At 38.5% G+C, this 27535-nt stretch overlaps 1 protein-coding gene and 1 long non-coding RNA gene across 8 annotated transcripts in view; one reads left to right on the plus strand and one right to left on the minus strand.

The window, feature by feature from the left end:
- Positions 1-27309, plus strand: LOC121738424. The gene is made up of 3 exons (XR_006037282.1): positions 1-193; positions 3530-3535; positions 27268-27309. It is a non-coding gene; the product is annotated as an uncharacterized LOC121738424 (long non-coding RNA).
- Positions 15323-27535, minus strand: part of LOC121738418 (protein AF-10) — a 58325-nt gene continuing 46112 nt past the window's right edge. For 6 of the 7 annotated variants that reach the window (XM_042130456.1, XM_042130455.1, XM_042130454.1 and 3 more), the window contains 9 exons: positions 22700-22803; positions 21755-21885; positions 20416-20520; positions 19938-19974; positions 19504-19675; positions 18893-19004; positions 18158-18304; positions 16169-16281; positions 15323-15952 (listed from right to left, as the gene is read on the minus strand). In XM_042130456.1, the coding sequence (XP_041986390.1) occupies positions 15917-15952; positions 16169-16281; positions 18158-18304; positions 18893-19004; positions 19504-19675; positions 19938-19974; positions 20416-20520; positions 21755-21885; positions 22700-22803 (957 nt within the window). In that variant the 3' untranslated portion in view covers positions 15323-15916. The remainder of the gene's footprint in view (positions 15953-16168; positions 16282-18157; positions 18305-18892; positions 19005-19503; positions 19676-19937; positions 19975-20415; positions 20521-21754; positions 21886-22699; positions 22804-27535) is intronic. The other variant, XM_042130453.1, reaches the window with a different exon arrangement.

The following is a 27535-nucleotide window of genomic DNA, read 5'->3' on the forward strand; positions in this document are numbered from 1 at the left end:
TTCTAGTGATACAATTGTATAGAATACATCCGGTCGAGGAAAATGAAGGCAGATGCCGTTGACGTACGGAAAAGATGGCAGGCTAAAATCAATCTTCAAGAAACATTAAAGTCTTAAATGCATGATTATGGAATATTAAGAGCATTTTGTACGTAACGTGGAATAATAAAGAGTTTAAAACATAAGTATTGAAGTCTTTGATAATATGATGTTTTGATAACATTAGGCAAGACTTTGTCCGATTATTGAGGTGTACGTGGTATTAAGTGATGCAAAGTTAAGTAGGATTAAATGATAGTATAGGTACTGTGATAATAAATACTTGATAGTGACTATTTTATCTTGATAGTGACTATATTGTCATCTCTGATATACACACACACTCCAGCTTTGGGTAGAAAGGAGTGCTCGAGGTAATACCCTGGGTGGGAAAGGTATGATGTGTCACTCGGAGATGATATCTGCGTCTCGGTTAAAAAGAACAAAGCCGGCTTTGCCGTCTCAAGGTGGTAATGGACGGCATTAAGGTTGGAGTGTAATCCCCTGATATTACAAAAGTCCATGTTTAATATCGAGGGGGGTGCCTTTGTGTGTTTGCTCTTGCGCCGAGCAGATTGGAGCGCAGTTTTGCCCTCCCCAGAATACGAGGGGCAGCCTGGACGTCCACGTTCAGTTCCAGGAGTTCCTGAGCCTGGACGCCCAGAGAAGGATTCTCCAACGCAGTTGGTACCCTCCTGGGGTAACAAATTGTTTTTCAACTGCGGCATTTCTAGGGGGGTAGGGGATTGAGCCTCCGGTAAACTCACTCACTCGGCGAAACACAGCGCAAGCGCTGTTTCACGCCGGTTTTCTGTGAGGCCGTGGTATTTCTCCGGTCAAGCCGGCCCATTCGTGCCGAAGCATTGCTCTCCCACGGACAAGTGGGACTCCCTACTACTCTATGACAATGCAAAATGGCGATTGGCGCCCGTCTTCGCCTAGTAATTGAATGTTCGGATTTTAATTGAAAATAATTAAATAAGAATGCCGATGAATTAATGTTATTCCGTTGCATTTTGAAGTGTTACTGGAATATTTATTGCAATATCTTAACCCATAACTAGGCATTTTTGTGACTTTTTTGTTTTTGTTTTTTATTGTTGTGTAGGTACGTCTGGCGTGCAGAAGAGCTCGCGTGCGATTTTAGTTCGCTGCGGGCTGCGGCTATAATATAGCTTCTGTTGAATGTGACCAAGCATTGCGTTGCGGTGTCAAGTCCAGTACGTAGTACTTACAGGGCTGTAGCTAGACTCAGATTTGAGTTAGGGTAGCATTGGTTACGGGTAGGGCAGAAGTTAAAAAATTGACATAATTTATTGGTTTTCTAGGGTTTTGATATTTTTAAGGTGTTATTGTGGTTTTAAGGTAGGGCATTGCCCCCCAATGCCCCCCTCTAGCTACGGCCGTGAGTACTTATAATATTATGTCAGTGCTTAATATCACTATTGTTCATATTCTTGCCCGCAATATCGTTTCGGAAATCGCACATTTTTACGGAGTGAAAACTAATCTATGTACTTTCTCGAAATCTAAAACATTTCTATCCAAATTTGCATCAAAATTGGAACTGCCGACGGACTGACCGACACACTTTGTCATTTATATTTTACTGGTTAAAGCCTGCAGGCTCCGCTGTGCAGAAATTCGTTTGTTACTTCGAAATGTTAATTTTTCGGGAAAAAAGTATCCTTTCCCGGGACTCAAACTCTCCATACCAAATTTTATCAAAATGGGGTTAATGGATTAAGCGTAAAGAGGAAACAGACAGACAGAGACATCAGACACTCGGACATCGTTTTTTTTCAAAAGAATTTGAATTAATTATAAAAGACAAAGATGGTAACTAAGATAGTAACAAAACTACACAGAGTAGGTACCTATCTGAAAGCCTATCCATACTTCCATACTTACTAATAAGTAATAAAAATATTATAAATGCGAAAGTGTGTCTGTCTGTCTGTCTGTTACCTCTTCACGCCCAAACCGCTGAACCGATTTTACTGAAACTTGGTATGGGGATACTTTGAGTCCCGGGAAAGGACATAAGATAGTTTTTATCCCGGAAAAATGTATGGTTCCCGCGCGATAAACGAGTTTTGGCGCAACAGAGTTGCGGGCATCATCTAGTATTTAATAATTTTTGGGATTATCACTATATTAGTAGATATTATATATTATGTACCTATCTAAATGAGAATTATACACGTATGCATCGACATGACCTTATCTGTAATATATTTGACATAATTATCTGATAACATGGTCGATTAAATTTGTTTTCCTCTTACTAATGGAGTTACGGGCGTCATCTAGAATAAGCATGACCGACGTAGGTAATTTTGTGATAATGTTTAGATATTTTGTAAATTTGTAGTTTACTCTTTCTCTTTTCCTTAGGGCCAATTTAAATTACCGCAGAGTCGAAGCGCATTGAAGCGAAGTATCAAAACTGTACATAGCAAATCCAACCTTAACTCCAAAGCTTAAGGAACTAACGCTGTTTTCATACAAAAACGTCATTTTGACAGTTCTCCTTTACCAGCAGCGCCCATTGACATATTCATTTAAAGCCTTGGTGCACTCATGGAGTGTAGATGGAGGAGAACTTTACAGGGATCTGTATGTAATAAGTGTCCGCTGAAATGCGTTAAATTAGGGTGGTGCTACAGTAGCAACAGGGTAGATTTTAAATCATTTAGCAGCTTTTATTTCAGCTATTTTAGGTTATATTTTAATATACTTCAATTTATATTATGTCACTAACGGCTACATTCATTCCATACCCTTTGCTGCAGCTAGCGCCACTCTTGGAGGATTTTTCAACTGTTATTTACTGCGTACAGCTGGACACTTTTTCAAATATCCCCCATAAGATAGTTCTCCTCCATCTACCCTCCATAGGTGCACTATATATTGTTTTAAATTGTAATTAGTTAAAGATGGCCCCGTGCGAGTTTCTTACGCCGGCTCTTCTCGCAGGTTAGTTCCCGAACCGGTGGTAGGCAATAGGCACCTTAGTATCGACGTTCGGAAATATTTTTGTACAAAATTACTGTGCATAAAAAAAAATTGATTTTTTTATTTTTGAAAGCGTTTCCGAATTCGCGCGCATGCGCCCGACCAACGCTGGTTGATCTCGCAGAAGTAATATATGTGCATTACGTTCTTCAGTTAGGGTGGATTTTCTGTGAACAGTTTTTGGGAATTCGCTTCGCTGCGCTTCGACTCTGCTCTATTATAAATTGACCCTTTTGACAAAAATAAACATGTCACAAGTATTTGTAAGAATTTAGTAATCTTAATTGTTATCTCTACAAATCTATATCTAACCTCAATGTCACAAATTAATTAATTAACAATAAAATATGATAAGTGACAATTGTAGAATCCGATATAGTTATTTATCTATCAACGAGGATGGCTAATGGCTCTAATTATTATAAGTGTTACGCTCTTGCGTATGAGTAGGTACCTATACTAATTTTGGTAGGTAAGTGTTTGATAAGGCTCGACTTATATGTATGCCGATTTTTATGTCCGCCCGAACGCGCTTGACAAGCTTGACCGCTAGACCACGAGATCATTATTATGCGATTGTATGTAAGGTGTACTTAACAAATTACGTGAGGTGTTTTTTTTTTAATTTTTATTCAACCTCGCTTCAATTTTCTTTCAAAAATCTACACTACACTTTCAATTTTTATTCAAAAATCTCACGTGAGATTTTTCAAAATGTGGATTTCTCGCAAACGCGTTGGATTGTTATTTGTTTGACAGTCAGTAGATGTAAAACGCCAAAGTATGAACGAAATTATTTTCTTTCGAACGATTGGGTGATAGTAACGAACGAACTATGAGGGTTAAAAAAAAACTACGTAGTGCCCTCGCGCTTTGCTTTGCTCATCTCGGCGGGTGCACTACCGTGCTCCCAGATAGTGGTTAAATGCTTAGGACTAACCATGAACCGAAAAAAATTGAGACTCATCAATAGGACTAGCATTACGATTCGGTAGTCGTCTAACTATAATGAATTCATTATGATGCTATGTTGTAGTTATAAATTATACTGTGTTGTTTATATCGCAGCACAGTTTAGGTGCTATGAATTATTGTGATATAATAGTACTTAAACTTGTAATATAACTTCAACATTTTCTTACCTTTCATTTCTTCTTGTGATTTACTGTCGTAGAATTTACAAAATATTAATAAACATCATCAAAACCTACGAATAATAAAAACTAATCAAAACACAAAAAATTATCCCACAAACTAAAATTATATACAAAAACACAAATAAGTAGTTCTATTCAATATTAAAATGAACTATTAACTACATATCCATGGGTATATTTTCACTGAAACAGGGAAAAATATTGCGTGTGCCAATTTCTGCAATTCCCCGTGAGATTAGCCGATAAATAAGATAACCCAAGAGCTAGCGACAGCCAAATATCGTCATTTTATAAGCCTTGAACATCCAGTATGGAATTTTGGTCGCGGTTACTTCCTACCTACCTACCTTCCTACTTGTTTCAAGCCTTCGATAAAATATAAAACTCAATTTTTATCTTTTTTCCTCGTGATAACTGTAGAAATCTCGTCTCCCACTGCCGAACACTTATCTCATACTAATCGTCCCTAGTTCTTACTTACCTCTATTATAGTCGAACTGAAAGGTTGCCTGTATACAAGATGTAACAAAACTTTGCGATAATTGATGAGGGTGTGTAATGTGTATGTGTCCCTCATATACAGTGTGTAACAAAAATAAGTGATAATACTTTAGGGTGTGTACGTGTTCCTTGTGGAGAGTTCACTGTGAAAGTGTGTGGCAAGGGCTCGAGCATCACGAGTTTCCCCCATACAAAAGTGAAAAAACTTTGGTCTTTCTGTGAAAGTAGCAACGCTAAAAAAGCAATTTTTTTATGACTTGTATTTGCAAGCGCCCCAGCGCTCATGACTCATGATATTTTTCATACAAAAGTCAAAAACAAAAATTCTTTCAGCGCAGTTACTTTCACAACGAACTCTAAACACAAAAATATTATCACTTAATTTTATAACGCTATGTACTTACATAATATCATACTATAGAAGAGGAGGGGAGGGTTTTTTGTAGTCACTCGAGCATCATGAAGACCTAGTAGGTTTGTACATTAAGTAAAGCTGATAAAAAAATAATAAGAGCGTTTTTTTTTTATTTTAGCGGTGGGTTCAGAAACTGCAGCCATTTTAAAGTTTTCAAATATATATATATTCAGAAAATTGATTATTTAGGTAAATTATAAATATATTTTAGACAACGAAGACTAAATCATTTAGTTTAGAGCGAAAATATGAAGCTTTATTTTTTTATATTTTAAAATGTCCCTACAGGCTTACCTAACCTTTGAATCGTCAGTGCTTTATATGGAAGCTTCTTTGGGGTATACTAAACATCCCCTATCTTAATCTGACAGATCCGACATTTATCAATATTAAAAAAAAATTACCCACCCCGTGAGAAATCTGATTTCAATGCCATGATAATTACTAGACACATGTCGAAAGCCTATGCAAGCTTAATCTGACACGCTCGAGCTACTCCCGAAATCTCCTCTTCCCCTCCCCAACTAGAAAACTTTCAGCTTTTATAAAATGACGAAAGTCTAATTTCGCTGGCTCTTGGGTTATGATAATATTATGTGCAATATGTATCTTATCAATCAGATTGGCGGTTTGATAACGCTAATGAATGAAATAAAATAATAATGATCATCAACTGCAGTGGTAAAAATAATAATTGAAATGGTAAGTCGTGGAAAACCAACATTTTATAACATAAAGAACAATTGAACATTTTTTCCCCCAACAAACCTTGTAACATATTGACTTCATCATCAGGCTGTACATAAAATCCACATTCACAGTTCCAGCCTAAAGTCTCCTTAAATTAAACGTAAATTTTAAAAGTTATGGTTACCAACTTCGACCACTTACGTTATCAATTACCTTTAAAGTTTATGACACCGCAAGGTTGTCGTCGCCGAATACTTGTTTTAATAAGTATATCAATATTCACGAATCATTGGCATACTTGGAATCTGTAAAACGATCGATAACATTTAAACATAAGCCTTAATTTTCGAAAAGTTGTTATATAACATACATAACATTTAAATGAAATAATTGCATTGTTTTATTATAATGTCAAAACTAACATTTAAAAAAATATACAATAATGAATAGGTTTTTGAATTCTGTGAAATGAAATGAAAGATAAACTTAGATTTATACATTTTATTTACGACACTAAGATGTTTGGTAATTGACAGTACTATACGAACAAAATAATATCGAAATACACCAGAAATAAACGGCTGCCTACTTTATACTACTTAAGCATAACTTAATTCAGTGTACAAGTACCCTTATACCATGTTATACACAACTCTTGCACCTTGTCAGTTTACACCACTGACCTCCATTATACAAGTACGCTTGACCTATGATACCCACTTTTTTGTGCCTATTTGAAGCCGAATCAGTGCCCCCAGTAAGAGGGAAGAGAAGTAAATTTGACGTAACTTGCAAATGGCCGCTCAATCGCTATTGGTTGTAGAAACCAAAGATAAATTTAATCACTACGGTGGTAGAACTAGTATTAGTTCCAAGTACTCCCACTACTGCTATCAGCGCCAATATGGCGACTTTCAAACATCATTTTTACGTCAAATTTAGTTCCTTTCCCTCACATTGGGGGAGCTGATTCCGCTTCAAATAGGCACAAAAAATAGCTGTCATTTCAAAGGGTATCATTAGTCCAACGTACTTGTATAATGGAGGTCAGTGGTTTACACCATAAAGTTAATATACCTAGCGGAATAGAGCAACAATCTCACTTACTTACACACGTCTCTTTTTACCATGCAGTGTTACTGATAGTGACATCTCGCTTGCTCAGACCTTTGTTTCTCTATTCCGCTAGGTTATTAACTTTATGGTTTACACCGAAACGAGACGAGACGATGAACAAAAGCGATACAAATGTCAAATAACGTGACGCATAAACAGGCGCCCAGACGAGCAATTTTATTGCGCAATATAACTCATTTCGTAATAATATTGACCTATTAGAGTCTAGACTCTATAGTCTAGGGATTGAATATCACGCGCATTCAATCTAATTGTCAAATAAACTGTTCAATAAAATTGAAGCGTAATATTGCACAATACAATTGATCGTCTAGGGGCCGGCTAATGAAGTTACCCGATCTGTGCAGCAAGCGACCGCGACTGATAAAAATTATAATAAATGCAACTTTATGAACTAGGCTATACGTTTCATTTTCTAGCGACCCATGCCGCCGCTGTATTATAGTGTCGTAGACCAAAATTAAACAGCCTGGTTGATAGTGTCATTTAATTTGAATTTATGTCGGTCACTGTCGCGTACTACAAAGATAGGAATGTTACTTTTATATTAGCATCTCGATACGTCTCGTTTCGGTTAGAACTGACCTAAGCTCTAGCTTCTATCACACTGGCTCAATTTTCTAGGATTTAATCGAAACAGTGTGAAAGAAGCCTAACAATTTGCCCAGAAATCCACATCATTTTTCATCATTAGCAATCATACTTTCAATCAAACATTTTCAGTTCTTTTTCCGCGGAATCATTGAGAATAAACAACTAGACAAAGTAGTTTAAACCATTTCTCAGCTAAGCAAAAACACAAAGTACACTTACGTACAGCTATAATATTATAGTGAGCTGTCAATTTGATTGCAGGACTACAAGCATACGTTCAAACGACTACTCCTACAGCACAGTCAATGTACCCATGTATTTTTATTAAATAAGGGGGCAAACGAGCAAACGGGTCACCTGATGGTAAGCAACTACCGTCGCCCATGGACACTCGCAACATCAGAAGAGCTGAAGTTGCGTTGCCGGCCTTTTAAGAGGGTATACGCTCTTTTCTTGAAGGTTTGCAGGTCGTATCGGTCCGGAAATACTGCTGGTGACAGCCCATTCCAGAGTTTTACAGTGCGCGGCAGAAAGTTACGCGAAAACGCACTGTGGAAGACTGCCACTCATCAAGGTGATGAGGATGGTATGTTTTTCGCGTGGGACGATAGCGAAAAGTTGCAGGTGGTATGATTCCGAACAATTCCTCAGAGCACTCCCCGTGATACAACCGATAGAGGATGCAGAGTGAAGCAACATCTCGGCGTAATTCCAGGGGGTCCAAGCTGTTTGAAACACTATGGCAGTCAACAATTCGAGCAGCCCTTCGTTGGATACGATCCAGAGGGAGCAGTTGGTATTTTGGCGCCCCTGCCCAGAGATGAGAACAATATTCCATATGAGGCCGAACCTGCGCCTTGTAGAGTTGTAGGCGTTGGTCCGGACTGAAGTACTGTCTCGCTTATGCTTGTAGTAGTGAAATCACATTGAGAGCTTCCAATGTATTTGTAGTTCCTCTTTATTCACCTGAGCGCGTTTGACGATATTCTATCTTTACACTCTCCTCTTACATTCTTTATGAGATATATTTATGTTAATATTGAAAAAACTGTTTTTTAATATTAACAGAAATCTACATTGCTTTTTGCAACGGCAAATTATTGTTTCTATAAAGATACAACATATTATATATAAAGTTCATCAATGTATGACTTTTTTTACAATATTTATTATATTCTCAATGATTCTAACAAACCACGGGTTTCCGAGTGCCCGTGAGATGCAATCAACTCACCCTTACAACATTTGGCCCAAATATTTATTATGATAACCCCTTACTAACACACAATTTTCGAATTACAATTGGGATACGTTTTAAAGCTAAAAATTATCAAGAATTAGATATTTGAGTGGTATTACACACATCAAAGATCTCAGTCCTATTTGCTTTATATAAAAGTAGAAACACTTTACTAAAAGATAAAGAACTAAACTAAGATTGAGAACTAAACAGGTAAAGGATACAATATATAGAAAAGAGAGAAGGACGGAAATATGATCAAATAGGTATAGAATTTGATCAATCGTCTTAAGTGTTGGCCGGCGCGCTGGCCCAATGTGTAGAACAGGCGAAATACCTACCGCCAACGCGCAAACGCCCGTTCTACTACACATTGGGCCAGCGCACCGGCCAACGCGTCGGCCAACGCGTTCGCCTATATGTAGTGCCGACATTACACGTCTCGTTTCATCATTTGATGAATAAGTATTTAAAGATATGAGTGGATAGTACTTTAGAACATAAAGGCAAATACCCATTTTTCCGTTATAATTTAAACAAACATTCCACTTTTTCATTAATCTAATACATATATCTGGCTATACATAAATCCACATTTTTATCTGAAGCAATTTCATGCAAAAAATGACATTTTTAAAATTTTTAGTTAACTACTTCATCCACTCACGTCTTCATTTAATGTAGTACTATCAAAGAAATCGATTAAACCTGCTACCTTATCACGTAAAAATAACAACAACAATCCACTAGCAATAATCGCGCGAGTGATTGCTGGATGACATAAATGTCACAAACAATGGTGTCAATTGTCATGTATAGTGATCGGTTGCAATCGTATTGTTTTTATTTGGCTGATACGTGATACGAAATTGCGATTTTGGAGCAATTATCGCGCAACCATTACTATCGCATTGCTCTCGCAAGATACGTGATACGGGGGCTGGTTTCAGACTATGCTATAATATAGTATACATAACGAATAGCAGGTCAATATAAATAGTACAGTACAGTGTGAACGTGAACATAACAATGTATGGTGCGCGATATTCTTGTGCTATGAGCTATATACTATATGCTATTATATTGTAGCGTAGTCTGAAACCAGCTTTATGGGCAGACCAGAGCAGACCTACTAACTTCGGTCTGCTCTGGTCTGGTCTGACAGTCGCGATCTGTCAGTTAACTTAATTTCTCTGATTGTACCATCGAGGAAATTGATTCCAGTTGACAGACCTACGTCATTAATATATTACGTTAATTCAATGTTAACTGTGATCGGTCGAATGGGTTTGAGTTAACGCGACCAAATTACTTAAGTATGCCTATCTCTAGCCGTATATCTGCCTTATATCTGCCTTATCCGCATTTCAACTGAATATACAACCATATAATCATATTATTGTGTACAGCCAACTGAAAATTTATAGTATCCCAACTGTTATAGCCTAAAACTTGTTTACCGAATTTGTTTTAGACTGTACATTAAAAATCTTTGATAGATGTAAAACTACCCTTTGAAAGTTTCAGTCTCTCCCACCTTTTAAAGATAGAACGCTTTGACATACAACACAGCCACTAACGGCCGTTCCCAATATTTGATCTATCTCTGGTTTTGCCCTACTAGAGATAGGAATAGCTCACATTAAACATTAGAGACATAATATATTTTATGTCAATTCAATGTAAGCTGCGATCGGTTGTATGTCAAACCAGAGATAGATTGAATATTGGGAACGGCCGTTAGTGAGCTGTCAATTATAATGCAACAGCTACAAGCATGCTTCTACACGTCATTTAGGCTATGCTTGTAGCAGTGAAATCAAATTGTTTATTTTTCAGATGGTAATCTCCATCATAACAATATCAAGATATTGCACACACACCCTTATTGTTTTGTAAAGTAGCTCTAATGCTACCTAGTGGTAGAAAAACCTTGACAGAAAGAGAAAGCGACATATAGGTACCACTTATCTCTGTCTTATAATCCGCGCGGGATCAGAGTGGAATGGAACCTTGTCAAAGTAAATCGAAAATTACAGTTTTGTTTGCAAATAAACCACACAACTACAAAAGTGTAAATTTCGATATCGTTAGCAAAAACATTCTGAACATTAATTTATAGGTTTAATAAAATACGTAATCGACAGATTCTGTACATTAAAGATATCTTTAATGTACAGAATCTGTCGATACATTACTGTATTTTATTCAACTCTGTGGCAGCTACTTACAACTTTTTGAGCAAACTCACATGAAAAATATTTCTTGGTCCTATTTTACCAATATTGTGATTCGGGAATTACTATTCCTGAATCACTTGGTTCCTTATCCATATGACCCATATCCAAGTGTATCACTTATATTTTAATCTATGACGAAAAAGAAATTGAAAAACCTAAAACAATTAATGTACGCGAACAAAACGTAATTTTGATTGCCGATCCTACGGCTGGCCAGCTGTAGGCGCGCGTCTCAGTTCTAAAAGTACGCATCCCGTTCTGATAGCGCGCGAATAATACAACATAATATTGTGTCAAAGACAAAATATTATAATATTAAAGGTATTACAAAAAATTACCATTAATATAAATTGACAGTAAGGTATACGCATCATCATTCATCATTCTTCATTGGATCTCAAACACCAATAGGACTAGGCAACCCCGAAGTCTGTTGAAATTTTTATCATGTTCAGGGTTGCTGCCTTTTGAGTTTTGATTTTTTGTTTTTTGCTAATGCCCAGTTTATAAGGTTTTTTTTGGCAGTAGTTCATCTATTTACTAGCACTTTTCATTGGCTTTGGCTCGATTTAAATGCGTCCGCGCGAAAGAGCGATTTGACCGCTACACTACGAATAACGAAAACTAAGGAAGAGTGTCAAAAAAATTGTTCCGCGAGCTACAAAAAGAGACCCGAATACATACAATATACTTTATGCAAAAAGAGACCTTGAGAGAGAGAGAATACATGCAAGAATTTTGTGTAATCACTAATCATAAAAGTGACAATTATTGTCAACGGCTTTATTTCGTTTCGGGTGTTAGTGTTTCGTAGCTATTGACATATTTTAGTGTGCGAAAAGGAACCAAATTCAAAACGGTTGAAGTATGGGAGTTAGGTTTCCTTAGTTTTTATTATTCGTAGCCGCTACACAACAAAATCACAGGCAATTTTATGTAAATCATTTTTGTATTCTCGTTGTGCAGAGGCGAAAACGCTCTGTCACGCGGACGCATAATATAATACCACCCTTACGTCAAAACATTGACCAATCAACAACGCTTAGAATCTTATTTCGATTATTATCAACACTTATTTTGAGCAGAATAATAATAAATAGTACATGTGACACTATAATTAAAATCTCAATACATCACAAAAGACAATTGGATTCTTTACCCTACCATTAATTGCAAAAAACGATTAATTTAATTTTCGAAAATATTAATTACAGCATAATGAGCAAAACTTTTAAAACGACATTTACGTATTTTTCTAATTGAAAAAAATTTATGTGATAACTAGAATTGAAAAGATTTTTCTATAATAACGTCAACAACGTCTTCAAAGTGCACATATAATATAAGACTTTAAACTTTAAACTGCATCGAAACTCTCCCTGACTAGATTTTGATCGTCTCAGAAACACCTAGTTGCATTACTTGTTTCCATAGTTAGAGCTTTATAAAGGTGGTAAAATTATTATGACTCAATGTCAATAGTGATGATGATGATTGTTTCCACGTCGATAAGGACTTGCGATTTTATACAATTTCGTAAGAAGAATGTCTTTATCTAAGATATATTGCGTAATACGTAGGTTCCGAACTATAACACAGTCTTATGCTGTATCCACACATGCCGCCGGCTTCGGTGGTAAGGCGACCTGAAAAAAAGGCGACAAACCCGGCGGTATAAGCCGGCGGCATGTGTGGATGCGCCATTATGATGACCAACCTGCCTAGCATAAGCCAACGAGATATCTCACTCTACATGTTTTCTCGATGTTTGATGGTTTGTCTCTCCTCTATTGACCCTAGCATGACAAACATTTTTTCTCGCGTAGATTTATCATCGAAATTACAAATTTTTATAGAGTTTTGTCGAGATTTTGACATTATGAGACGAGTAGCTTTTAATTATCTCGAGAGCGAGATATCTCGTTGGCGTATGCTAGGCAGGCTGTGCGCTAGACGCTGGCCAGTATACTGGGTTATATTTCGGAACTTATCCCCTGTATTTCGTCAATTTTAGTCAGATCGTATCTTATTTATCATTTTAGGTCCGCGATTGGAATGCGCATTCTAGATTATTACATGATATAATCAATAACATTACTTACTTATCAATGACTATATTTTACAAATGCGTGTGGACTATAATAATAATTATCAGTTCTTACCATGAGCCAATGACCTACATAAATATTTTTCGTATAAAAGGGTCGGTGCGACGACTCTTTAATCCATCAAATCCCAAGCGGCACCCGGGTGCCGCATAACAATAGGGAACATGCAAATATAATATTTATGAAAATTTTGATAGTAAAACGTTAAAAAAATATATTAAAGAAAACAGCAAGGTTTTGTTTTTTTTTTTTTACAAAAAATACGTATTCAATTTTAAAAAGTTGTCATGCCCCGCGTCCATTTAGCGTTAAAAACGATCAAAATGTTAAAAATGGAGGCATTTTGATCGTTTTTAACGCTTAATGGAACGCGGGATAGCATGTGTGACGTCACTGAACGCTGATTGGTGTTTTGAAATCCGTTCCGTTTCAACTTTCAAGTTACTTTTGAGAGGTACGATCAGGTGACGCCATTGTCAATAATAATTGTCAAACAATTATAGTGACGTCATACAGACTATAAATCCGTTTTGGCGTCAAAATTTCCAGTGTTTTAATTTTTTTAATACACTTGTGGTCTATTCTACATGGATTTAAAACAAACAAAAAAATAAAAATATCACATCTTCCCTATTGAAAATCTATTGTGTCTGTGATCGAAGTATTACGAGAAGGAAAATCGACGTAATTAAGACATCAAGCTAGTTCTCCCAGTGTATTATACTACATTTTCAAGCATCGGTACGTAGCCTTTGACCGTTAAAGGTTGTTTGTTTATTTATGACAATGATGATTACAATCATAATATTATACAAACGACACTAGATTACAAATTATTACATTTCATAACTTCGAGAAGACAAAGGCGTGCTAAACATTTTCAAAACGATTTGTGCGCTTTTCTTACCGAAAGTACATACGATTTATTAAGAGTCTCAAGTCTTAAGCATAAAGTATACCTAGCGGAATAGAGCAACAATCTCGAGCTTTCAAACGGAACCGAGATTGGTTTCATCTGTGTGTAAAAATATGTGTACGTATACACTTACACAAGCATGATTGAACATGATTTCTATGAGATTAAATTGTCAACGTGCGCTACGTGCCGACTGAACGTCAAAAAAAGAGTGCTGCTGTCATGACAGACGGATGGAGTCGATGAGGATGGAGCAAGAGAGATGTCACTATCAGTAACACTGCGTGGTAAAAAGACACGTGTGATACATGTATCACACGTGTCTATTTACCACGCAGTGTTACTGATAGTGACATCTCTCTTGCTCAGGCCTTTGTTTCTCTATTCCGCTAGGTATATTATGATCTTAACTTGTCCTTGTATCGTTTATAAGCTACATAGCTCCGACGTGTTTCTCTGCGTCGACGTAGCTGCTCCGATGTTTTAGATACATATTTTATGATATGCGACATTATTAGTCGTCGGAAGCGGAGTTTTAATACGACAGGACAGGACACGAGTATTAACGTGCGATGTCATAACGCAGCAATGCGGTATGCAACACAAACGCAACACACCGGAACTGCGCTTAGTTATATTTACATAATTATACTCTAGTAACTACACTACTAGACTCTAGTTCAGAACTAAAGTGTAGTTTACAAATACTAGTTTAGACGAGTGATGATGACGAGTCAATTCACATTGCGACAACAATGAGTGCCTTATTTATAATCATGTTAACAAATAACGACATTTTACGACATGAAATTAATGACAATATAGTTTACAAATGAAAAAATGGCGTGACCTTACTTAACGTACGAGATAGTATCATCAGTTGAGTAGACAGGAACTAAGGAGTAGCTCGACTTCAACAAACGGGCGAATACGCGAGTTGAGTCACTTTCAACATGTCTCACAATGCTGAGTAACGCATTAACGTACCGATATGACATACTACGTCAAACGTATCGAGATCTCTTCTGAGTCGGCCTACTCGGTCGTTTAGACATAGTAGCCTGGACGTTCAAACTAATGGCCGAATTTGAGTAATGCCTTGACATACGAGGTCAGGCCTTTGTGGTCACTTGAACACGTGATAGTTTTGTGGGCGTGGCTCTGACGTACGAGCTAGTGTGAGCACTTAATGTTGTTGTAGGCGTGACCTTGACATACGAAGTCTTCGCTTCGTGGTCGAACTTGAACACGCGAGTTTCGTGGGCGTGGCCTTGACGTACAAGCTAGTGTGAGCACTTAATGTTGTTGTAGGCGAGGCCTTTACATTCGAAGTCAGCGCTTAGTGGTCGAACTTGAACACGTAATAGTTTCGTGGGCGTGGCCTTGACGTACGAGCTAGTGTGAGCACTCAATGTTGTGGGTGTGGCCTTGACGTACGAGCTAGTGTGAGCACTCAATGTTGTGGGTGTGGACTTGACGTACGAGCTAGTGTGTGCACTTAACGTTGTAGGCGTGGCCTTTTCATTGGAAATCGGCGATTAGTGGTCGAACTTAAACACGTGATAGTTTCGTGGGCGTGGCCTTAACGTACGAGCTAGTATGAGCACTCAATGTTGTGGGCGCGGCCTTGACGTACGAGCTAGTGTGAGCGCTCAATGTTGTGGGCGTAGCCTTGCCGCGTACGTCACTAAGTCGTATTAGTGTGAGCGCTCAACGTTTTGTGCGCGTGGCCTTGACGTACAAACTAGTGATCGAACTTGAGGATGGAGTCGATGCTGAAGTCCGGGCGGCGGCGCTGCTCGAGCACGATGTACGTTTGCACGGTACGCAGGGCGGGCTCGCCGCCGCCCCCCACGTCATTTCAGCTGGGCTTCTGCTGCACCTCGCGTATTAGAAGCTAAAATATACAGATTGTGGCTTAGTAATATAATTAAGTACCATCGAGGAAATTGATTCATAGGCAGTTGACAGACCTACTTATTTGGTTGAATTATGTAAATTCAATGTAAATCGTGATATGTTGTCTGGGTCGCGACCAATTTACGTAGGTCCCCCGTCTGCCTGTGAATCAACTTCTCTGATTGTACATGGCTGCAGAGACTGTCAGTATTACCTGATGCGCGCGCTCCGAGGTCATGGTCTCCGTGGGACGGGGCGGCGGGGGGCGGGGCGCGCCGTTCTCCCGCGGACACCGGCCTGCATCAGGAGGACCGCTCACGGGGATGTCTGTAAATAAATAGAGTCATGTTAAAAGGTTTAGAGTTTAAGAGATAAAAGTTAAGAAGGGCAAAATAAGGATTCCAGATTTTTTATTCTATATTTTAACCTCGCATTGACACAGAGTGTGTCAATGCGAGGTTAAAATATACTCAGAGCCTTTTAGCTTGACAAATATCTATATATATAAAAGAAAGTCGTGTTTGTTACAACACTTATAACTGGAGAACGGCTGGACCGATTGCCATGGTTTTTGATTTGTTGGATTTGTTTCCGTCCCGAATAGCAGAATACATATTAAAAACAATGAAAACTCGATAATTATGTGTAATGATTAATGAATGTTAATCATTTCAATAGATGCTGATTTGTTTATTACAATATGTCAAACATTTGTTGTCCAATCCTGTCAAATAGTGTAACAACTATTTTTTTTTGGAGCCTGGTTGCTGAGACCTTTAAGCCACAACTTTATTTTTTTCTGAAGACATCATGTGTGCGTTCAGAAATGTATTTTTTGTAAAATGTCTACAAAGTTCAGGTACTGTTATATTTGTTTGTTTTAGACATTAATTTTTGAAAATTATTTATTAATTATTTAATTTTTAATTCCCGAAAATAATACCTAAGATTTATTCTACAGTAAAAACATAAAATTATCGGAAAGGAACGGAATTTAGGGAATAAAAAATCAGTTGGTCATCAGATTAAGGGCCTGTTTCACCGCTTCCTGATAAGGCTATCCACCACTTAATTTGACAGATGGAGTATGGAAAATCTGTCAAATAACCCTATCGGGCACCTTATCAGGAAGGGGTGAAACAGGCCATAAGGAAAAAAAATCTACAGGTTAACAAAAGTGTAAATGTCTTTTTATAGGTTGTCTATGATTTTTCTTGATAAGCTGGTTATATACTGTGTAGTGGTTATATACTCTTTGAGCTATTGTCTATGTCTCGAAAGTTCAGGCACTGTTATTATAATTATTTGGTGGTTTTATGCGAGTGCACATTTTAATAACAATGCCGCGTCCTAGAAGATCTAATCTTTCCCAGCGAAGCCGTAATGCAATTGGGCAACGGAATATCGCGAGTCAATTATCTGATGGAGAACGAGAAATTGCACGAGAACAGCGCCGCGTTAGTATGGAGCAAAGAAGGGCCTTAATTCGTGCTTCTCAAACACAAGAGCAAAGAGAGGCAGCCCGTGAAACGGCTAGGTTAGAAACGAGTGTATAAAAATAAATCGGGTTTTCCTTCCTGACGCTATAACTCCAGAACGCACGAACCGATTTCCACGGTTTTGCATTCGTTGGAAAGGTCTCGGGCTCCGTGAGGTTTATAGAAAAAAAATCAGAAAAAACTTCAAGAGAAAAGCAGGAAAACAGGGAAAATCATTTTATGGCAAAACAACGTTTGCCGGGACAGCTAGTATTGAAATAAATAGTATTTTTTTTCATAAAATTCTATACAAAAAGCACAAATCATGCAAGCTATATAGCGCAGTTTTCATTCTTCGACAAAGGCAGTTAATAAAAACGAAAGCTATACAGCGCAAGCTGAATAGAGCTTTAATGACAAAATAGAAGGCAAAAAAGGCCTACAAGAAAGACTCTAGGCATGATTGTGTTCGGATTCTGTTGTGTCGTGTTGTGACACAACAGAGTCCGAACACAGAACAATGAGATCTTAGTTAGTTCAGTTGAGGCAAGAAGAGGAATTAACTTCTATTTAGAGAAAAATACCATAAGCTCTTCGCTCGTTTCAACAGTTACCCCAATCTCCACGATTTGATATGACAACGTAAGACTAAATATTAGCTCATAATAAATTGTCGGTGGTCATCTTTCCAAATCTTACAAAACATAATATCGGATTTTTCTTACCGGTCAACACACCTGTAGTCAACGGTATAGCGAGGCGCGCGTTCACCGCCAGCAGATGGTCTCGCCGCTGTAGCAAGTTACCGACGTGTTCTTCCAACCTCACGTTCTCAGTCCGCAGTTGGTGTAAGCAGGAGAGTAGCGACGCGACTAGAACATGAGACACGTTAAAAACTCCGTGGTCCAGTTGTTTAAAGCGTGACCTAATGTAGCGTTTACAGTCAGCCACTGCCGATGCTCCTCGCGCTGCTGGCAATCGCCCTGAATACTGCGGCAGTAACGACGCGAGTGAGCGTTTACACTCAGTCTACACACTTGCCGCGTCGGGCAGCGGCAGCGGCATGACGAGTGGCAGTGCGACTCGCGAGTGACATTCTCTCTGCCCACTTCCCTACCCAACGGGGCCGAACATAAACGACGCAATGTTGTTTCTTTGGTCAGGTCAATGCAGGCTGATTGCATGGGTGCATTTACGCAATTTGGTCGGATTGTTCGGAATTTACGCCTCTAGTACATCGACGCTGCGAAACGCGAAAAATCTGCGATGCAATATAAGCCATTGTCGTGTGGCGGGTGAGACAGTAAATCGGCTCGCCGCTGTTTCGCGGTTCGCAGCGTCGGTGGACTAGAGGCGTTAAGTAATTTAGCTGACAAATCTTGGCTGACATTGACATGACATATGCACAAGCCATCTTATGGATGTTCATCTGTACAATAGTCAATATCTGTGTTACTCACTGTCGAAATGCTGCGCCTGCTCCATGAGGAATTGCGATCCCTGCTCCCACTGCCGCTCGAGCAGCTGGTCTAGGCTCTGAGCGCTGGAGGTACCGCCCCTACCGCTCGAACTCTGCGGAAAAGTTTACATTCAAATATTGACTTTTGTGGGCAAATTCCGAAATATAACCCAGTACAGCGGTCAATGCTTATGACGACATGAATCGATGTTGATTTGTCACAAAACTTGTATACTGTGCATTGACAAACTATGTTGTGATTTGTGACTTATGTTGTAGCCCCCGAAAAAAGCGGATTGTTATAAGTTTGACTTATAACTGTGCAAATATGAATGTGCAAATAAACAATTTATTATTATCGTTACAGCGGCGGTGATACATCAACCATCAATAATGAGGGAAGGCGGGACAAGGGTGTGATACTTTTTGTACCATCGAAGAAATTAATTCATAGGCAGATGACGGGCCTACGTCATGTGGTTGGTTTATGTCAATTAATGTAAGTCCGAAGTCGTGACTCGTGATCTGCCGACTGCGTTTGGACCAAATAACGTTATTCCGCCATCTGCCTATGAATCAACTTCTCTGATAGTACATATAGCGGGTACATACCGAGGTGGCCTTGTTAATGAGTGGCGGTGGCACCAGCGGGTCTGAGGCGGGGGCGCCGGCCGCGTGCGCCGCCAACTCCGCGGTGAGCTGCTCCTGTAGGCGCGCCGCGGCTCCGCTCTCGGGGTTCAGTTCGTTGCCCAACATGTGTGGGGCCGTGCAGCTGCCGCCGATCCTGGAGAGATAGATTGAATTATATACGGGCGACGCACAACAACGGTCACAAGTAAAAAACACCGGACTGTATTGCGTTGGACTCACACTAAACACGAATCTAACGACAAACTCTTATGCCGAAGTCCGTCAAACCGTTCAGGCTGCAGAGCGAACCAAACAACTATACAGACATACGTACATAATTTTGGAGCAATCGAGTAAAAATGAAAGTGGAAGTGTTCGAATCGCAATCAGTGGAAATATTGCTAATAAATACTTACTTGCTCTCCATTTTCGGTTTCAGTGGTCGTTCAGAATCTGCAAAATAATATATTCGCTAAAGTTCGTCGATTGTAACTATCGTTTCAACTATAGTCAAGCAAGACAGATATTATGTCAGTAATTATTTTAACGAAATCTTAGTTAAGTTTAACTAAATTAAGTAATAAAGAAATTATAAGCCCGGTCGTAGAGCACGTTTAACACGTACATCAAAATGAATTAAAAGTTTGAGAATTGGAATCGTGCGCAACGAAAGTGCTGCAAATAAGTATTGGTAATCAGAAACATGTACTTAATTATTTACTTGACATCTTTTGATATTTTAGTCCCTTCACATTCTCTTATAAAGAGAAAGATGGCTGCTTTCGACCCAAATCCGAAATAAAGTTAATTATTATTAACTTGACAAGTGCTTCCACATATAGTTCCCTACAGTAATTAATTTATACCTACTTATAATTGAAAACTAATACTTACTAGGCGAGCTAGGTGGTGAGTCTTTGATGGTCTCCTGGTATACCGGGGGCGGCGTCGGCTGCGGCTGTCGACGCACGTTGGACAGGTTCTGAGCGCCGCTCGCTTCTATAACATACGGTACATTTTTAGAACGCTATAAGAATCAGATGTTAAAAACTATGGTTAGAGTTTATACCATGGTCTAAACCTAAACCCATACACACCCTAAAGTAATATTACTTAGTTTTGTTACACCATGTATACGAGTATAGACAAAGAGGTTTGAAATTTGAAATTTGCATATTATTGAAGCTTTGAGTTCTGGCTTATCTTGTCACAAAGCAAGTTAAAACTTCGATCGCGGATTCCAGGAAATGCTATTTTATTCTATTGTTGTTGCGATCACCGGTGCTCTTATGGGGCTTGAAGAATTAACAATAAGATAACTTATACGATACTAAGGGCCTGTAGGCCTACTACGAAACCGTTTTGAGACTCAAACAATCGAACGAGAATGCCGCGACCTGCTATAACAACGTCATTTATTCACGTTGGTAAGAGAAGGACTCAACATTCTCGTACGATTGTTTGAGTCTCAAAACGGTTTCGTGATATGGCCTCTGTTTCACCACTTTCTGAATGCCGGATAGGCTATCCACCGCTTAACTTCGTACGCAGAATCTGTTAAAAAGTTGTGGATGGCCTATCCGGCACCTTATCAGGAAGTGGTGAAACAGGCCCTAAGACATAAGACTAATAGTTTGCAGTTTTCAAGATTGTAACTGTACAATCTAGCAAGACTCGGGCCAAATGGTATTCTATTAGAAGACCCAGTAAAATTACTCTTTAGTATTGTTTAGCTGCTAAGTTAAGTTTGGATTGACAAAACTTAAGCTTAGGCCAAACCTACGCGACCAAGCGACTGCGAAGCGGGAGCGTCAAGTTGTCAAATGGTTTAAAAAAGAAGTCTAGTTACAAAACACACATTTGACAACTTGACGCTCCGCTTCGCAGTCGCCTATATAATATGAACATACACACATTACTAAAACCATCCTTTTATTTTTGCAATATAAAAATATATTTTAAATTCGTCTAAACGAATTAGCGTTTTAGACAGCGATGGGCATTTTTTTTTTTAATTATTTCTTACCCACCACAACAATACATAATTATTTAAAGAACAAAATCACAATCACAGTCAAGATTAATGCAGAATGAATAACACAAGACTTATCTTAATAACATAATACTTTGTGAAATTGAATATTAAGTTCGATCTGTGGACACCAAACTAGGCAAAGCCTCCTAGTTATATTAGGTTATTATTTCAAGTTTTCTCAAGACCACGGTGACTTACGCATCTGTTGTTGCTGGGCTCCCATGGACACGACGGAGGTGGCCATGGCCGCGCGTTTCTTGTTCCTGATGGCGGCCGGCGGGAGCGGCATGGCATCCTTGCTGGAACCCTGGTTGTTCACGCCGCTCACACTGTTGGACAGATCCATACTAATATAAGCGAAAGTGTGTCTTACTCAGGCTTCAGTCTCGAAATCAGCGGGCAGCGGAGCGAGAGCGGCAGCGGCGCGTTCCATAGTATAGATTTATATGGGCAGGCCCTCAAAAGTAACGGCGCGGCGAGCGGCGCGCGGCGTACTAAACTGCTTATCCATATCAATATCTACATTGGCGCCCGTTGATTTCAAGATCGAAGCCTTAGAGACATTTAATGATTATTGAAATTTATCTATATATTAATACGCAAGCAAAAAACTTTGTATCCCTTTTGACGAAAAATGCGGAAACGTAGGTGAATGAAATTTTGCACAGTTATAGTTTATATGGTGAAGGAGTGCATCGAGCTAATATTATTTTGAAATTATACTTTTATCATACATTTTTTTAACAAATAAATCATTACACACACTACAACACGCACAATCAAGAAGATGACAGATTTTTGAGTGACAAAGCTATACATACGAATGTATGGTTGAAGTCTCTTGACAAGAAGTTGACAAATTAAAAATGGTTTATAGTTTTTTTTATTGAATTTTTGATACTCGTACTATTAGACAATGCTTACACGGCCAGTCTGAGATTAGCTGGGTCCCAGAGACAAGAGTTGAAAAAAATATGATAAAATCAATATTTTTTTACAAAATATAGGTAGTAGTCCTAATGTCGTTGAAACTAAGGTCGAATTTCGACCATTGGGCGATCTCTAGTATAAATAAATAATAATTTTGAAATAAAATCCAATAGTCTTCTTTAAATTAAACTTAAGTAATCATTAAATACAAACCCTGGTTTACTGGGGTCCTGCATCTCATATGCGACGTTAAGTCCGCCCCACGCGCTGCGTCCTGGCACGGGATGCGGCGAGTGCCCTACGTTGTCCATGGCCGCCTGTAACAAAAAAGAAAACAAACTGTCAGTTGATATGTCAGAAAGTTTTCGAAATTCGAATTATCTCAAAGTACAAATTATATAACTACTAACCTATCAACATACAAAAAATCAGATGGTTAGGGTTCCGTTTTAAGGTTCCGTAGTCAACCAAGATTGTTGTTGAAGTAACATCCTATAAAGTACAAATATAACAATCCATATTTTAGGACCATCAAATCAAAGTATGAAATCCTTACTATATCTGTTATCTACCACTTTCAAAGTGAAGCCACTCACAAAAAATTTGCTTATAGCAAAAAAAAATGTTCTAGGGAACCCTGACTATTAATGAAAAATATTAAAACTTAAACTACTTTTCTTGCACTATTTCCACTATATTTATTTTATATATTTTTTAACAAATTACACGACCGAATTCGACAAAATCCCCAAGTCGGCAAAAACCCCATCTGGGTTAGTAAATACATAATATAGTGGAAATAGTGCAAGAAAAGTGTGTCTCATGAATGTCGAACACGAATATTTACCAAGAACAGTACAATCAATTACATAGTCTACAGCTGAGATTGGCTTAACATAACCCGACTATTATATTATATTATTTTAAGTAAAGTATCTCCCTATCAATTTCTCTGACGAACACAAGCGACACAAGCTAAGCTGGTGACGAAATAAAGTACAAATATTCATTACTTTCCTGTACAAAACACCTTAAAAAATGTTATTAGCCAATAATTGGTGACTGTTTGGATTTTAAATGCTCTAGCCACGTGACGCTAGGCTAGGGTTACAACCAACGTTTATATCTCCGTATAAAACAATGGGTGAAGTAGACAAATTGTTTGAAATTTGACAACCCTGCGTAGGGCGCAACTTTTGAAAGGGTCAAAGTGAAAGGGTGGACGTCATTGTAGGTGATGTTTAAATTGCCACTAATGTTATTATTAGAGGCCTTTTGGGTCCATTAAGCGCAGTCCTTGATTAAAAGGAATTTTTTGATTGCAAATTGCAGCCGTACAAATAATATGGTAACTTTCGGGAACTGTCGACTATTTTTCATAGTCTGTCTTTCATAGGTTAGAAGATAGATAAAAAAATAAAAGGAGATAGATACCTAAAGACATCACAGAATATCAGCCAGTTTAACATTCACGACTTATAGACGAACGGCACTTGTCACTGCCGGCAACGCGTGCCGTCGACAAGTGCCGTTCGTCTGTAAAAAGCCTACTCACTTAAACGTGACAAACATAACCCTCCCAATGTCGGGTGTTCCTGTGAAATCCGCGATCCGACAATACATTTATTTTCTTCTGAGTGTTATCTGCGATTAGTCCACGGATATAAGCAGATGTGGTGAACTGAAGTTGGCGGTTCAGAGATTCTTATTTGGTGACTGGGACTCTGCATTATTTTAAATACTTAATGTAGAGTTCCAGTCAATACATAAGATAAAATATTCTCGACTCAGTCCACCTGTAGCCTATTTAAAATTGCATCGAAATCGGTTCACTCGTGTGATATCTGTTTCCGGTTATACCAAAACACAACAATTCAATAGCGAATTATGCTGTGTTGTGTTGGTATCTATATAATATATAAACTAATGAGGATGTCGGTTGACAATACACCGTTTTGCTATTAGATAACATTCATGTAAGAATTAAGATAGACGGTAACATTAGACCAGCTATACTCAACCTGCGGCCCGTGGGCCGCCGAGGCTTTTTCAGTGGCCCGCGTGAAGTTAAACCATTTTGAAATTCACGCTCATTGGCAACATAGATCAATCGTAGTAAAAGTCGTGAACATTTTTCCACTTCTAAATAACTAATTTTAAAGAACGTGATTTTTCTAACCCTAAAAAATGTTGGTTGCGGCCTGCGACACCAACACCAAAACGTGTTTGTGGCCCGTATAAAAATAAGGTTTAGTACCACTGAAATAAACACTAGAGGGTATGTTCCGAAATACTATTGACATCTAGAATCGACGACGCGACGTCGTAATATTGATTTGTACCAAAATATACACCAGTGCATTGATGCATGTGACTTTTTGAAATTTCACTATAATTACGTCACACTTGTCTCACCAGCACCCCACCGTACATGACGTCTTAAGCACTAGTATATAATTACTAGGTTTTATTTCAGTACCTAGGCCAAATAAAAACCCCAACTTCGTTGCGCCTAAATTCGTTATGTGAAAACTATATTTTTCCGGAATGAAGACTATCCTATGTTATATCTCTCTCAAAATACCTTCTTAACAATAATTATGCTCAAAAGTAGTAAATATATCTTACAAGCCACTTGCGAACCAACAAGACTTTCGGTAATCGTTCCCTTATAATTACCATAAAAAATCGAATCCATAAGCAACATAGTTTAAGAGGGCGACTAACGCCAAAAATCAAAGATCGTCCTTCTCTCTTCACACTCACGCCCGTCTTTCATATGCCAGGTGAAAAAGAACGACGCGGATTCATCGTCAAATTAGTTTTTTCTCAATAACTCGATAAATATACAACATTTTAAAAATCCGCTAGGTCGATCTCTCAATGATAGAATTTTATACAATGTGTTAAAATAATTACTTAGTTCAATGCACGGTTATGGCATTAAATGAAAAATTCGTGAAAATTAGATGCATCTTTGTGATTATTTTCTATGAGAAAATTTTAGGATATGGTGTTTTTGCTTTTTTTTTTAATGAAATAAGGGGGCAAACGAGCAAACGGGTCACCTGATGGAAAGCAACTTCCGTCGCCCATGGACACTCGCAGCATCAGAAGAGCTGCAGGTGCGTTGCCAGCCTTTTAAGAGGGAATAGGGTAATAGGGGAGGGTAGGAAAGGAAAGGGAATAGGGGAGGGTAGGGAAGGGAATAGGGTAGAGGATTGGGCTTCTGGTAAAGTCACTCACTCGGCGAAACACAGCGCAAGCGCTATTTCACGTCGGTTTTCTGTGAGAACGTGGTATTTCTCCGGTCGAGCCGGCCCATTCGTGCCGAAGCATGGCTTTCCCACGTATAAAACTGCTAAGATCGGATTCTCGGAAATATAATGTAGTATCTAATTTTAGAAAATGAAACAATTCGGGGCTTATTTTCAAGTATAAAAATGAATAATAAAATCGACACTTTAGGGTTAGTCGCCCCCTTAACTGTGAGTCAATATAGTACTGTATTAGGCATGTTTGGAACCTAGGCTAGTGTTTGGCGGCATCCCTTTATAAACCACCCTCGTTGTTCACAAATGCATCACTCTGTTTAACAGATAGTATACAATGTTTAAAATGTATAGATAGATCTGTTAATCAAAAAGGGGAGGGCTTTTTTGAGCTAGAAAAATATGTAAAAGAGTTTTTAAGACCGACTTCCAAAATGTAGGAGGTTACATATTCGGCTGTGGTCCATATACATGGTGTAACAAAAATAAGTGATAATACTTTAGAATGTGTATCTGTCCCCTATATAGATAATAAAGTTCACTATGAAAGTTGCGTGCTAAAAGAGTATTTTTTTTTACTTTTGTATGGGCAAACTCAGGACGCCCGGAGCTTGCCCATACAAATTACAAAAACAAATACTCTTTCAGTGCTGCTACTTTCACAGTGATCTGTGATTGTGTATGTGTCCCTTGTATATACAAGGGACACATACGCCCCATCATTTATCACTTAGTTTTGTTACACCTTGTATTTATTTATTTACTTACGTACTCATATTTCCCGTGCTTGCTACTTTATTAAGCTCGTATCAGACGGTTCACTCCAACGATTGTTTATTGAATTTAATTTATTTTTTTATTCGGCACTAATATTGAACTTTGCGTTGAGACACTAAGCTGATGGTAAATGAAAGTAGCAAATGGACAAATCGTTAACTTTCCTTATCAGCTTGGTATTTAATACATATTTTCCATTTAGGCCGTTTACTTCTTAAGACACTTCTTCGCCTAAATCCACATCAAATATGAAAAACATACGGAAAAAATATATATATTTTTTTGCTCAAGTGTTCACTTAGTACCCTCGACATGAGTGAGGCCGCGTGATGATCATACGGCACGGCGTTGTCAACGTGCAAAGTTACGACGCTACCGCGACACGGCACGTGCGCGCCCCGTGCCGCCCACTATTCCGTCAATATTTTGCTGTCAGTGGGCTCGAACGTGCTCGTTTGGATATGGATTGCGAAATTTTAAAACCGCGGTTACAGAATACTTACAGCCCAAAACAAAAAAATATTTGTTACCGGAAATCTATAAATAATAGTGTGACTGGTGACCGAACTGAATAGAAAAAATAGAAGAAAAAATTATCAGCCAAGTGCGAGTCGGACTCGCGCACGAAGGGTTCCGTACCGTAATAGAGAAAAAATAGGCCAAAAATTGAGTTTTTTGTATGGGAGCCCCTTTAATTATTTCTACCTACCTCTTATCATTATTGATTACGAGCAAAAAAGGCCAAAAAAATCACGTTTGTTGTATGGGAGCCGCCTTAAATGTTCATCAAGGGCATGCGTTATAGCGCTGTCAACAGCGAACGTGAGGCATGCCCGTAACGCGCGTCAAAACCCACCCGCGTTGAAAGAAAAGTGTCATAGCGCGCGCTACGATTTCAACGCGCGTTACGGGCATGCCTCACGTTCGCTGTTGACAGCGCTATAACGCATGCCCTTGATGAACAGAAAAAGGCACAAAGCTATCGGCATATTTTATTGAC

The sequence above is a fragment of the Aricia agestis genome, chromosome Z (assembly GCF_905147365.1).
Source record: "Aricia agestis chromosome Z, ilAriAges1.1, whole genome shotgun sequence".
NCBI classification, from domain to species: domain Eukaryota; kingdom Metazoa; phylum Arthropoda; class Insecta; order Lepidoptera; family Lycaenidae; genus Aricia; species Aricia agestis.